The sequence below is a fragment of the Chelonoidis abingdonii genome, chromosome 8, assembly GCF_003597395.2.
Source record: "Chelonoidis abingdonii isolate Lonesome George chromosome 8, CheloAbing_2.0, whole genome shotgun sequence".
Classification (NCBI taxonomy): domain Eukaryota; kingdom Metazoa; phylum Chordata; order Testudines; family Testudinidae; genus Chelonoidis; species Chelonoidis abingdonii.
Window position 1 is genome coordinate 95,888,184 of NC_133776.1, and position 15,600 is coordinate 95,903,783.

The 15,600-nt window shown below is 39.7% G+C and overlaps 1 protein-coding gene across 2 annotated transcripts in view; it reads right to left on the reverse strand.

Moving 5' to 3' along the window:
• Positions 1–15,600, reverse strand: part of AFF2 (ALF transcription elongation factor 2) — a 401,898-nt gene that overhangs the window by 74,338 nt on the left and 311,960 nt on the right. For both annotated transcript variants that reach the window (XM_032779822.2, XM_032779821.2), the window contains exon 9: positions 10,616–10,653. In XM_032779822.2, coding sequence (XP_032635713.1) covers positions 10,616–10,653 — 38 coding nt within the window. The remainder of the gene's footprint in view (positions 1–10,615; positions 10,654–15,600) is intronic.

The following is a 15,600-nucleotide window of genomic DNA, read 5'->3' on the forward strand; positions in this document are numbered from 1 at the left end:
AACGCAACACTAAATATTTCTCAGTGTTACCAGCAGTGATTTTGCCTTGGGCTCTGGGACATACACTTCCTTAAAATAAAAATTATCCCCTTTTTTACTATAGGAAGAATTTTTCCAGGGTTCTATATTTCAGAGGAATTTTCACAATGCTCTTTCACATGAAAGACAAATCTGATTTGACATGAAGTTCCATTATGAAGAAACTGTTACATGTGATGACACTGGTTATAGAAAATTGAAATGAAGTGAGAGGAAGCTAAAACCAAGTTTTCTGCTCTCTTGGAATGACACAAGGAACTCAATATATCTAGTCATCAAAGTGATGCCCACTGGAACTGAACTACAGTTGCACTGCAGAAGGTTGCTACTTGATTGCCAGACCCAAAAGTGCTAAGCCATATGCCACTTATTTTTGTGTCTAAATAGCTTACTATGATTGATCCTGGAGATCCACGTCTCACAGTAAAACAACAATCACGGCAACAGGAATTAGCAAGCAGTGTGTGTGAATTATCCTTTGCAGTCTTAAATTTTACCCCTTTTGGGTCTTAGAGTTAAAATTAATTTTTTTCTGGGAAAATTCAAATCAAGCTTTAGAGTTCTTCATTTTCTTTTTAAAACGGAGGCATATGCAGAGATTTCACATGAAAGCTGCAATCGAAAGTTCCGGCTCATGCGTCTGTCAGTGTGTTTCCAAGGGAGGTTGATTATGAGGGCTTGGTGGTGGTTTTGAGAGTGTAAGGATTCTCACTGATCTCTTTATGAATTTTTCCCCCTGTTTGCCTAGACAATCCCCTTGATTTTCCTTCCTGCTCACCTGTCTATATGAATCAGCCTTTTTACAACTTTCCTTCAGCCCTTACACAGTCAAAGTCATTTCAAGGTCAGCAGAGGGCCCCAGTACATGGGTTCTCCATGTGTCCCTTCTCCCAGCTGGAAGCTAAATGTGCTCTGTTTACAATATGCTCAGTTTCCATTTGACAGGGCCTGGAAGCCAGCATATATATCTGAGCTTAGGTCCCTTAGTTAGTACACAACGCTGTCAAGATATAGCCCACTTCTATAATTAAAAAGCCAGCAAGCTGGCAGAGTCTGAAGGATGAGCCAATACTTGAATAAACATTACATCTGTAATGTTAGAGTTACGTGACTCAATAAGACCTTGACATATAACAGAAAATAAACCTCAACCGAGACATCAAAAGCAGCCCCACACTTCCAGTATGCTAATCCCACCTTTCAACCATCATCTTTGCTAGTCATATAGTATTATGTAAAAGTGTATTGCACAAACCACTCAAAGTAATATTTACAGCCTCCCTGCCACTATTAATAAAAAGACGTAATGCTCTTGTAAGGAGGCACAATTCGATTACTGAACTGTTATCCAGCAAGTCCCGAAAACAATTCCACGTAAATTTCTCTAATAAGTCTATTTTTCTATCCTGCCAGAAGGATTGCTAATGAATTTGCTGCTTGAATGCACAGACAGATTGGGAACTATAATGGCGCTGGCATGGGCAACATGGCACTGGCACCAAAAACCTATTTGTACCCATACAAAGTTTCCTCTAGAGTATGTCTCTCATCCAGAGGTGATTTTCCAATAAAATCAGCCTCGATTATTGCAAGCGCAGGATCAATCCCTGAGGGAATATATGAGGCAAATCAATACTAGGAAATGTAGTACCAGGGAAAATTAACCTTGTAGCAGTGTTATTTCCTGAAACATTACCTAGTTTTTGCCTTTCTTTTGTATTCATTGATCCTAAATGACTGGGATTTTTTCTTCCCTTCCTTCTCTCACTTAGAATCAAAAGGGTTTTTTTTCTTTGTGTTCAGAAATAGGTGCATGAAATAGACCTGTTTTTCTTTTAGTTTACTTAAATCACTGCCAAAGTTACAGGCTTTGTTTGCTGCATGACATCCCCTTGCTCTTGAACATATACTACGCTATAGTAGTGAAGGCCATTTTTATTCTGAACCACTCCAGTGGAATACAAAGGGGGGGCGAGGGGGGAAGAGCCATATTAACACTGAGTCACAACCCAGCAAAAGTCATGAGTGTCAATTCTCCACTCTCTCACACTGGTGTAAATCAGGAGTTAACTCCACTGAAATTGATGGAACAGGGCCCGAGGGTTTCAAAGTTCAGGTTGACACCCCGGTCGAAGCTCCAGCACCTTGTACTCCCTTTCTATTCAGGTCACAAACTCCTCAGTGTTAGGACTGTTGTCTGAAAAGTTTCTAGAATGGTTCTAAACAAATCATCATAATTATAATTGCCCGTGCCCATGTGAGTACAATGGTACTATTTCCATGAGCAACAAGCAGAAAGCTTTAGCCCTAATTCCTTAGCTTACAATATTTTGGAGGGGAAAAAAATTGCATAGCAGAGAGCATAAGAAAAGAGTGTGAGCTATACAGGCCAGATCCTCATCTAGAGTTAATCAGCATCACTCAACTGAAGCCACTGGAGTTACATCAATTTTCACAGGCTGAGAATCTGGCCCTCTTTGCAAATATATTGGCATTTGTTGTTTTATTTTAGAATCTTAATTGTACACCAACACAAAGCTTTAGTTTAAAAAAATTCACAGACCATACCAAGCATCTGTTATTTACTGCAACACCCAAAAGTAGGCATCTAAGAGTGTTTAAATAAATGTAAAGCTATTTAAAAATAATATTGTCCAGAGGTCCAAATCTTCAGAATTTACATCAGCTGAGGATCTATCTACCTATCCCTCCCTCTAAAGTCGGTCTATTTGTCTCTCTCTCTCTCTTCATCCGTCCATCTATCACTCCCTCCCTGGGAAGTTTACATATAGGAATAGACTTTACTGATGTCCTTGCAGGACAGGTCCCCTAGGGGTTACTTGTTACGCTGAAGTCGGTACTACTCACGGTAGGGCAGTAAGCACAATCCCTAATAAACATTTTCAAGATTCGGCCCTGAATCAGTTGGAATTAAGGATGCACTGTCCCTTGTGGGACTGATTCCTAAGGCTGTGAGTCTGTCACAGAGGATTCCGTGACTTCTGCAGTCACCCCTGGGCCAGCAGCAGCAGTTTGGTTATGTGGGAGGGGGTTCAGGGCTAGGGGGTGCAGGAGGTGCTTATTTCAGGGTGGGGAGCTCCCACTGGCATGGCCCTGCAGCTCCTAGGCAGTGGAGGGGCCGGGGACCTCCGTGCTGCATGCTGCCCGTGCCCACAGCCCTGCGCCCACAGCTCTCATTGGCTACAGTTCTGGCCAATGGGAGCTGCGGCAGCCGGCACTTGTGCCCCTCCACCGCCTAGAAGATGCACCAGCGGAGGTCCCTGGCCACCTCCCGCAGCACCCACGATGCCCACAGATCGCCCCCCCGAGTACCCACAGCCCCCTGCCCAAGTTTTAGTCACAGGTATTTTTAGTAAAAGTCATGGACAGGTCACAAGCCGGGAATTTTTTTCTACTGTCTATGACTTTTACCAAAAATATCCTTGGCTAAAATGCAGACTTACTTATTCAGTAAAGTAGTCACAATGGGATCAATGAGACTATCTGTGGGATTCAGGAGAGCAGAACTTGGCCCGTTGAATCTGGCCAATGAACTTCTCCAGTCTGGGATCTTTGCAGCTAGAAGGGGCCAATAGAGCTTAGTATTTGTGGTGTGAGATCACATTAGAAAGAGAGGAGACGAATGAGCATCTCACTGTCTTATAAGCAAATACGATAAATTACACAATCAGGTTGGAACCATTTCACTACAAAAATGTATTGCAATCATTTGAAAAATGTGCACTTTCTCTGGGTACCTGTTGTGAGGTAGCTGAAAACCTTGATAAAGCACAAACTACTTTATATTTTTGGTTCCTAGCCAATGAGACTCATTTGTACAGTCTGAAGTCCAAGCAAACTTGTAGTCAACTAAATTATAACTTATTACCACAGGCTATAGACTTTTAATACATTCTGTGGTTGGAACTGGACGATTTACTGTTTTGGGCCCTGCTGGCAGTTATCATGCATCATTTCCCTAGAAATAAAAATAGTCCTGCTGTGCTTATCCTCTGGACTGATAAAAATACATCTAACAAGATGTGTCAGAGGAACAAATTCAGAAAATAAAGGCAAAAGATTAAACAGAGTTATTATTTTATGTCTAAAATACTACATCTTTCAGCAGCCGTGACGACTTTTGGACCACAGGAAAAAGGTATCTCAAGAAGGAAAAAAAGATCTAAGGGAAGCAACAAGCTCAAATAAAATCACCTGGGGATAGCTGACTTGTAGGAGCTTTGCAAGAGTCAAAATTTACATAAAAATCAGTATTTAGGGTTTAGCGCAATATAATCAAAAAGGATTTAATACGTGTGTTCCTTTGCAAACCATTTAAAAGTGATGTTTTATAATCCATTCCCAACACTAACCTTTAACGGGTAAGAGTAAAATAATCCCTTGAGATACTTTTGCAGTTCACACTCTGCTGATGAAAACCATTGCCCCCTCAACATAAGCCACTGGAAACCAACAGCAGCACGCACATGTATTGGTTTTCACGAAGTAATGATTGAGACCCCAATCCTGCAACGAGCTTTATGAGGGCACAGGGATTAATCCATATATTAATATTAATTTTTATTACAATGGTGCCTAGGAACTCTTAGTCATAGGCCAGGACCCCACTGAACTAGGCATGTACAAACACTTAGGGCAGCTTGTAGGGTCAGCGCCTTGTTTACTTATCTCTGGTGCATTTGAACTACTTTTCATTCTCTTTCGTATTACGCTATAGTTTATTTAACTGATTAACATGTTAATGCATGCTGGAATATAGAAGATTTAGGCCCCAATCCTGAAAGTTGGTTCAACGGATGGGACTCTTCACAGGTGCAGGTGTCTATATGGACTGAATTGCAGAGTCAGGGCCTATGGATCTCTTCTTTTAATTCCTAGTAAGCAGGTTTTGTCTGGATTTTTAACTGGGGATTTGAGCGCTTTTGCATGCTAGACTAAAGTATTAAAACATAAATATGAATGGGTTTCTTTGAGCAATGAATGTGGATGGACACTTCAGGGACTGTGGCATTATGGATGGATTTCTAGCACCAATTTAATTGGTGCTAACTCATTTTGTAGTTAGCTGGGACTACAGTCTAAAGAGTAATAGGAGGGGAGCTTTTGGAAATAAAGAGATTAAACAAGCAGTGCCACTTAAATTGCTCAGCACTTTTATGGCCTGGGAGAGCTATGTTGTTGTTTTTTAAAATGGACTGATTGTAACATTCCTAGTGATGTTTTTAAGGAACATGTTTCCATTAGATTCTGCATGAGAACAGAACTTGGCCAATTTCCCAATCGGTTACCAATAAATAGGACACCCCATTTTATTCTGAACGCTGCCCTTTCCTTTTTTAAAATAAAAAATAAGAATGTTGTGCAACAGCCCAACAATGTATAAATGGGGACACTACTCCTCTTGTCCCCCTATTGGTTGCTACACGTCTGACTTGACTGGATAAAAACAAAAAAATCACAGCCCATTAGCTTGCACTGGTGCTAGCTGGTGCACAGAGAGCTATTTATGGCTCCAAACAAACTCAGTGTACATCAGCTGAACCGGTGAGCCTGATCTTCTTGCCCTCCAGCTGGGTGAGTCAACAGGAAAACCCATGAGCTCTGCTTGACTCACTAAGACGTCAGACCTTCCATGTTGTTTTAAGCCTATCCCGGGGGGGAGGGGGAATGGGGGAGAAGGGGCCACTCCAGCTGATAAATTATAGATATTTTTACAATGTAGTCAATAGAAACAATCACTCCCACCTTGTACAGAAGAAAATATGAAAGGGCCATAAGAAATACCAATGCACCGACAAATGAGAGGACACCTCTGTAATGGATTTAAGGGTTTGTGATTCAGATTACAGTGTACTGGATGGGTAAAACAACTTTAGAAAGTAAAGTTGGATGCTCTTCAGTTTAAGAGGGATTACGATCAGAAGATGAGTTTTATGGACAAGAAAGAACAATAACTACTACCAGCATTTCTGGATAACAAGCTCATGCTGGTCTTGTTAGTGAAGGAAAATGAATGAAATTGAAAATAAATGAAACGTTTGAAAGAATTGGGATGTTAGCACCGTCTGTAACCCAGGTTTAGGTATCTGGATACCATTAAGGTTAGAGCAAAACTTAACTTAAGCAGGTGTTTAAAGAAAGGTTTTATTGCTATCTTTCCATTAAAGATCTTTAAAAGGGCCATAAAAGATTAGGGGAGAAAGGACACAGAAGGAAATCAAAGCCAAATGCAATATACCTGGGGCAAGTATACCCTTCAAACGTTCTCATCACTAGCCAATAATTAAGATAGTATGTGAATTTCCATGGTAAGCATATTTTTCAGTTTCAGAAATGTAACCTCTCTTAAATACTCGATTCTGAAGCTGTGAGTAATGGTAGGTTTTAGCCAGGTGACTCTTTTACCTGCCTATTTTCCCCAGGAATCTTTTAGCCATTATTCACAAAGAGCCAAATTCTGGGGTTAGGTCATGGTCAATCTGTGTGCAGAAGGGACTCTCCACATGCAGAACTCTCATGTGGAAGAGGACACACAGAACTGTCTTCTTGGCACCATTCCCCACTTCTTACAGCTGTGGAGACAGAGGAGGTGGGGACAGGGTTGCCCTACAATGGGGCATGGGGATTCACATCCTTGCCTCTCTAGCCTTAGAGATCAGGCCTGGATTTGTATTATCTGACCTGTGGAGTCTTCAGCAAAGAGGAGAGCCGGCCTGGATTTTGACTACGAAGAGTCACTGGTATTGCAACCAGCCTATTCAGGAAAGAGATGAAGGCCTCTCACATGGATGGCCCTGCCCTTGCATGGATCTCTGGGGATCGTACAAGTTTGGATGCCAGATAATGGAATCTCCCTTGTCCTTGCTGCCTAGATCTGAGGAAAAATGAACATGATTCCTCCAGAATCTTTGATTTCCTCCCTAAGATGCAGTTGGCTAATATGGGCTCCCAGCTTATGCATTATACTGGCCACAAGCTCTCCCAGTGGAACCCTCATCTCATTCATTGGACAGGAAGAGCTGTGTATCAGAACAAACCCTGCTATTTAATCCTGTGTGATTCTCCTCCTCCATGCTAGCACAGCACACAAGACAGAAGTTTACAGACTTCAGCTATGTACAGACTTAAAATTATTTCCTGGATAACAGCTTCTTTATAACTGAAAATCTTCTACTATGTGACTTGGAGTCAAGCCACTTAAACACCAAGGGCTCAATTTTCCCCACCTGTAGAGTTAGATAGTAATACTTAGCTATCTCACAAGGAGGGGATGAGGTTTAATTCACTGATGTTTGTAAAGTGTTTTGAGATTCTTAGAGAAAGGTGTTACAGAGCAGAAACATGATCCAGTGGACAGGGCACAAGCCTGGGACTTGGGAGACCTGAGTTTAATTCCTTGCTTTGCCACGCATGCCCTATTTAAGCCTGGGCAAGTGGCATAGTCCTGGCTCCCAATGGGATAACTATTCTTCCCTACTTCATTGGGGTGTTATGATAATAACCACATTAAAAATTATAAGGTACTAGAATATTGCAGGAAGCGGAGCCCTGTGGGTACCTGATCCAGACAGATGTGTTATTTTGAGTGTTTGGGGTTTTAAAAATACTAGCTGCATTATTTCCACTGAAAGATCAATTCTGCAGGCATTATGACTTCTTTTTATACTTTTTGGTATGCTTATTTATAGCAATGTTGTGCTGGATGATACTACAAATACATAAAGATGAGTTCCCCTTGCTCTGTTGTGTTTCCACACCTCTCCTTGCTGTGTGCAATATGGCTGACTGAAAGCTTGTGTAACTGTCCAAAAGAGAGCACGTATTCCAAAGGAGTGAATCTGAATGCTACCTGCACATATTTAGCTACTAAAGGAGCTCACTCCAGTTTGTCTAAATACCTCTCTAGACAAGCTCAAACAAGAGCTTTGATGTGCCTATAAAACTTAAGTAGGTTAGTTGCGCCTCTTCTCAAAAAGTGCAAGAATATGAAAGAGATTTTATAGAATAAATGGCAGCAGCCATCTTCAGTGATCCGCACTGTGTAAAACATGATGTTGAATTGTATCAACTGTGGGTATGTTATTGAGTAAAAAACTGGAACATTAATAATTCTAGGTGACGAAACAGGTAGATAATGTCCATACAAACCTTAGTTGTGACACCTTTACGAATATGCAAAACATCACAGGTACAAGGCCTTATTTGCAGACACTGGATGAAACTGTAATCTTTAAAACTGAGTTAATTCTGAGTCTGGTTTTGGGAAACAGCAATTATGTAAGCAAAATATAAAAGCAAGGAAAATTTTTGTATTAATGACAACTGAGAAAATATATAGATATATATTGCAACAGATGTCAACTGCAGTTAGATTCAACTCAACTTATTAGTGCATGGCTTTTAGCCAAAAGCAATTCACATTTGCAGAAGTGTACTATCACATATGTCTTAATAACAGAAGTGTTTTTAAAAATGTATGTGATAAGTCACATATGGTAGAAAGAAGCTGTACAGCTTTCAGCCCTTTTGACAATGGAAGCAACTAACTTTATTTTGTGACGCTGAAGAACATTAAAATTCAAGTGAAATTCTCTTTGACATTTGAAAGAGCTACAGCACTGATGGCATTAAAAACTAGACAGGAGTCTGCAGTGCTGAATATGGTCTCCTTGCTTATCCAAATACAACTACATCTATTACGGTTATCTTAAAGATACCATTTTCCTCTTGCTCTCAGAGGAAACGTTTTAGGGTAAAACCACACAGGTACATTAAGTCCTTACATTTCATTGAAAAATACTAGGTAGATACGTTAGCTCTTCTTTATGCAGAGTCTAATTAATATGTATAATGGACTCCCCAGGGTACTAACTGAAGCTGCAATCATTAACATATTCAAAGGCAAGTTAAAACAAGCAGTTGGAGGAAACATGACAGGGTGAAATATACATGTGGAGGTGGAGAGAGCTAGTCTGGCCATATGGCCTTCTTCCATCCCAAAATGTTACTATATTTTTCAGGTCCCAGAAAGCAATGATTTCACTCAAAATGAAGAAACGAACATTTTAGATGGCGTAATTTGTGCATCACTGTAAAGTACAGATTGCTTAGGAGTGGTGTTGTCTGCTGTAAACTGGTGCTGCACCGCTGACTGCCATGAAGTGGTCCCAGCTTACACTAGCGGAGAGTTTAAAAAAAATCCATGAATGAAAAATATTATATAGGAGCTGCCCCCACTCCCTTCTCTTGTCCCCTAGAAGCTGAAGAGGAGCAGCCAATTCACTTTGAATAACCACCACCAGCTAGATTTTTAATTCAGCTTGGCCTGGACTGGAACTAGTTACCCAGAAATGAATGACCCCCTGTCTCATTACAAGTTCCTTAAGCTTTTATATCCCCCCTGGTTTCCATTTCTAATTCTCATCAGATTAAATGGAACATAAAGAGTCTGATTTACAACTGCCTGGCACCTTGCATGGTTGTTCTGATGAACATTTTACATCACTATCCAAGGTGGAAGGCAATGGAGAGTGAGGCCTGTAGTCTTTTCGTTATGCCTCCCAAAACACAGCCACTCATGAGCCCTCCCAGAGTTTCTAGGCGAAAAATCTGTAGGAGGAAAATCACTTCCAAAAGACATCATGATCAGCTAAGTGCAATGAAAACAGTGGCTATAATAGGAAGATATAGTTCCTGGGGACTTAGTTAAACTGCAGACTGATCACCCACCAAAGCTGGAAGTATGTGTTTTATTGGTACTTAATAGAACATTAAAACTAGACTATATGTTGTTTAAGCAGAAAAAGTAGCCGCTGAATGTTATTACCCTTAACTGAACACATCTCTCCTGAAAGTACCAGGACATCTACATAGCAACTTTCTTAATTCAGTGATATACTGTCGAGAGTGGCTGCTAGCGCTCTAAGATTTAAGAACTTCTCATAAAATGCCCTGGAAATTGGTCCCTGGTAGCTTGCTCATCCTTCATGGATCCCCAGTATAAAGAACAGAAACATAACGTGTGTGTGTGTGTGTGTGTGTGTGTGTGTGTGTGTGTGTGTGTGTGTGTGTGTGTGAGAGAGCGAGAGAGAGAGCGAGAGAGAGTTCTTAACCAATAGGATGGCAAAGCTCTGATACATTGGTGCAAAATATTCCCAAGTGTCTAGAAATCATTTGGCACACTTGCAGTTATTTCCCCCTCTGTCAGATCTTCCCAAGGATTGCAATTAAAAAACATAATCTTTTTAGCATGTGCAACCCCCCTCAGGCTAGGAGCATTATGTACTGAACATGAGTTTGATATTATTTGGCAGCTATTCATAGACAGCACATATTAATTTATGTAAACTGGACACAAATCAGGGCATGCAGTCATGAGTGACACACGAAAAATCAAAATCTGTCCTTGATGATCAGGGGCTTTTTTATGGCTCTGATTATGGATTAACTTGAGTTCCAATGTCTATTTTATTGTCCTATTGTGGGCCTTTTGTTGTGGTTGTTTGCATGAAGTTCATTAAAGTTGAATTTTCCAACAGATATAAAAATAACTTACTTTACAGGAATGTTTCTAGGTTTTGTCTTTTCAGCAGCCTATAAATAGAAGGGGGAGGGAAAAGAAACAGTTAAGCAACATTATCAAGCACAATGTTTCCTGGAACCAAAATGATATTAAAATAGAATGATGTTCAGAAATGGAATAAGCAAACCAAAGCAGGCTACCATCGTTAAGTCGGCAACTGAGTAAAGATAGCAACTGCTGAACTCTTTCCCACAATCATGTTACAACTCTTAAAACATTCCTCCCGGTGTCTGAGATCTCATCATGCTTGATTTTTTGAATGGCTGTAAGTGTACAGGAGCCATTCATTCAGAACGATTACTGCCTTTCCGGGTTTGAGATCTGGTCATGTTTGTCGCAACGTTACCCCCTACATCTAGAACACAAGCAGCAATGGGAAAAAATAAAGGCAAGAACGGATTCTATTTCCAAAACCATTTTTATTAGCCAACAACAGAAAAGGGCAACGGATGACCAAATGCTCAGATCAATTTCCTCTCGTGAAACCTTTGAGAAAACACACTCCAAATCATCTAAATGAGTAAATCTCGGGGCCTCTCGGCCTGTTCCGCCTCAGACATGGAGCCCGGTTCCAGCTTATTGCTGAACCCATTGATCTGTGTACAGTCCATTTATCATTCATGAAAAGAGCCAGTGATCTTCACAGTATATTAGAAGAAACAACTCAGATCATCTGTCAATGGCCCTCTTATTTCTGTTTCCCTCTCCATGGGGATTTCATCTCCTTCGATTCTTCTTGAATTAAAATGTTGCTAAGCAACACAGCTGGGGGCACTGATGGCAGAATGGCTACAGTCTATCAAACTGTTTAAGCTGCTGGAGATTTTAGTGGTGATTTTTTTTATGCTTCTATGGCATAATTATGTAATCTGAACCAAACTTTTATTTCCCCAGAATTTCATAGACTACATAAATCACACTGATACAGAGAAGGTTGAAATATTATCTTAAGACAAAATTAGTGCTGTCAAATCATTTCAGAGCATTCTTTTTAGTATTTGAAGTTCTAGGCTATCAGTTTTAAATGGGGAAAGGAGTCAAACCGTTAGTCAGATTACGTGTACTGTAGCACTGAAATGCAGATTGAAAAGCTGACTGATCCATAAACTCATTACACTATAGAAAGCTTTCGTGCTTACTTACATTTTAGTATATTTCAGGAAACAAAATAAAGCCAGAAAAACTGGCAATGGTGCACAAGGGTTAAGAGTTTTGGGGTGAAATATTGTAACCTTTGCTTCGTTCAGGGACAGGGAAAAACATATTCCTTGGTAAAAATTCCTAGTGAGGGTCATATTCAAAATATTTAGATAAGGACAAAAGGATTAGAACTGCTGTCTAAATTGGCCTCGACTCTGAAGTGAATCCCCTGACCTTGCAATATTGGGCTACAAATCTTCTGAGAATAGGTTGTTATCTGACATCATCAGTGGGACCAGAAATTTTGCAAAAAAAAATATATATATATATCCCTCCTTCCCAGTAGTAGGAAGATCCATATTTAAATCTATCAGCATCCCAAACCATTGATTTTTTTACATGAGATAAGAAATTAAGGTTTGTGAGATCTGAAATGGGGAAATATTTGTTTTATGGACTGGCTCCTTCTGTGCAGAGAAAGGTTTGTTCTTTGTGCCTTAGATTAGGTTTTACATTATTTATTATGGGTTGGTAAAGCCTGGGAGAAGCGTTTGTTTTATATTTATACAGTGAAATCAACATAAACAAGCAAGATAGTAAGCAAGTAAATGCATATTAATCAAACCGACTAGGTGAAAAGAATGCTAAGGCTGCTCAGTGAAGCACTCAGAACTCAGGAAATGTGAAAGTTAACCTTAATTCTGCCCCATTGTATAAACATACGATGAGGTCTCTTCCAGACCTGTGTTTCTATGATCGCGTCCCTGCCTCATGAAGTGGTCAGTTGGCTGGTGTGGGTCCTGCTTCACTCCAGAGGCACCCTCCAAAAAATACTCAATTTATTTGATGTGCGCATGTTCAGGGCCAAAAGGACCCTGTTTAACAAAGGAACCCTCATTAATAAAAGAAAAGTGTGTATGTGCGTACAAACTATTTATTTAAAATCTTATAATTGAGCCTATTACATGGATTTTCAGTGGACTACTAAATTTCAAGTTTCTATCCTCTCCTCCTGAGGTACTAAACGTGTTTAAAAGGTTACAAATTCTCTTTTATCAAGCAGAAGTCTACTTTTTGACTGCAGTCTAACAATTCTCATGATCAGTCTAGCTAGCCTGTAGCTGGGCTGTAACACCACAGAGTTTAGGACTGTGTAAATCTAAACTAAATCTCAGTTACTTTTATCAAATTCTTCAAACTTATCACACACAAACTTGATTGTAAATAAACAGATAACAGTAGAACGAGCGGGAAGTCTTTTGAACAGGAAGTAAATTTCTGTGCAAATACAAAGAATTATAAGGTTAAATTAATCTATAGCAAATGAGCAAAATGAGGAAATGTCCTAACTTTGTATAACAACGATGAAGCTATTTCAGAAATTGAGAGAGAATTGGGTAACGTCAAAATCAAAGAATATTAAAGATCAGAGTCTAGGCAATGCATTCAATTTTGAGTAATTGAACATGTGGATTGCAGCTGTTTGCATTGGAGGGGAAACTGTGGTGGTGATGTGTACAATGAGAATCTGCCTACATATTATTCTGTGCGGCTGTGAAGATTGGTAGCAGGCCATTGTTTTCTTAGCTAGAGATTTCCTAGATTACTTGTGATTGTGTTCATGGGAAAAGCACTTCAGTAACTCAAAGTGTTTGGTAGTATAAACTTTTTACACACACACACAGACACACACACATGCTCTCTTTCTAACCAAAACTTTCAAATGACCAGGAAAGGCTGCACCCAGTTTCAATTTGCATTTTGGATGAAGGAGCTGCTCACTTATTACATTACCTGAACCTATTTGCCACTTAATGGGTGTTGAGGATGGGAACTGTCCATGCAGAATTAGACATAAGAAATTCCATCTGAGTAAGTACTACAGGATCTGGCCCTGTGCTTTCATTTTTCTTGTATGTGTTGCTCATTCTCTTTCACGGTATATTTGTTGCAATATCCTGAGCATGCTCAGTGGCAGAAGATACAGAACAGAGGAATCAAAATGACATTGAGTAACTATACATAATAAGCTTTGATGCAGAAACATATTGTTTGAAAATACTGTGTGTGGAGCAGGTCTGTCAATTAGAGCTAATTATTTTTTCTCTGATCAGGAAGAATGCTATCTTGTTTTTAGGCAGCTTTCTTTGAAATGTACATCTTTTATACAACTTCATTATAGGAAAATACTTCCTCCAAATTACTTTTATTTCTGGGTTGCTTCACTATTGACTCAACTAGTCTACGTTGAGTAGTTCCCTCTGCTTTGATAATTAACTTTTGATCATTACTGAATTTAACAGCTCTAGTCAGATGTGTTCATAGTCATCCTCGTCAATTACTTCAGTGCTCATCACCTTTAATCTTTGAACAAAATGATCTCATTGAGCTTCCATCAGCCTTGCTATAGAGTTAACAATTCTCTGTTTCTTGTCTTCATGACTCAATTTGTTTTAGACGTGAGGTGAGCTTCTGATTATTAATTTAAGATATTTCAAAGACAAACATTTTTAAAAGTGAGTTATTTTGTGCAACTTATATTCTGGGCTTTTACAAATCAGAAAAGGTTTTTAAAACCCAGAATGATTCCTGAACTTCACACATTAAAATGACTATAAATAGAGTAGGTAGGAGGTTCCCAAATCATGATACATGTGGTCTGAGTGGGCGATCACACTACAAAAGAATGGAAAGAAAATGAAATAATATAATGGGATTCAATGAGCGTTAGGAGGGTTACATCATGGGATTGCTGCTAATTTTCAGTTTGAAAGTGTACATTAAAATAATTTAAGATGATTAGAAAATGGAGACCAGACTGAACTAGACAGTTATACTGCTTTAATTTGTAATTTCCTTCTGATTTTTTACAATTATGGTGCTAGTTATATACCATATCTCTCTAAAATTATCCTCTCTCCACTGCTGCCCCTCTAGGCAGACACAGGATGAGAAGGAGAAAGAAGATAAATTGGAGGAACAGATGAAGGGCAGCAGCAGTTGCAGAACATACATTCATAGAAACTTTTTGGGTGCTGGGGGATGGTTTTCCATCGCATTCAGGGAACTCAAATGTGAACTCCAGATGCGAGCAGCACAGAACAGTAATAGAGAAGTGAAAGAAATGTGTCACTAGAGGCTGGATAAAGAGACAAGTTTCACTAACTGTCATACAAAAAGCAGCACTGGCAAATAACCATCACCCTCATGGATTCCTTCCGTGAACTGCACTGTGGGCCAAAATAGTGTCTGTTTTGCTGGTTTAACAATCAAGGTACTAATCTTTCTGATGGACAATGTCTTTTGGTTAGTGCAACGTGCCTAGAGCAGCGAAAATACATGCACAGTAAACCCTCAAGAACGGCTAGTTAAAAAATGTTGGTCAAAATTGTCTTTTGATGGAAAACTGGGTTTTTGAATAAATAAAATTTTCTACTGAAAGTATTTTCTTTCTAAGGAATAGGTAGAGTTTTCATTGAAAAAACTGAAATCTGAAAAGTTTGCAGCCAAAAATGAGTGACAAGTTGAAATGTTCTGGAGAACCCTTCTCCCACATTTTCTGATCAGCTCTGCTCTCAGGGGTGAGCAGCTGAACTACACTCCGTAGGTATGTTCATGTCTGACCACGCTCTCCTCTTGTTCTGTCAGTGGAACAGATGATCATCACCGAAGACCCAATTCAACACCCTTGGCACTAATGAAAATCTTTCCATTGACTTCAATGGGAGTTAAATCAGGCCTTTTGCAAATTAACACCACTCTTGGAGGTTGCGCTCTGTCCTTTGGATCACAGAGAGGGTGCTGAGTCATGAATTAAA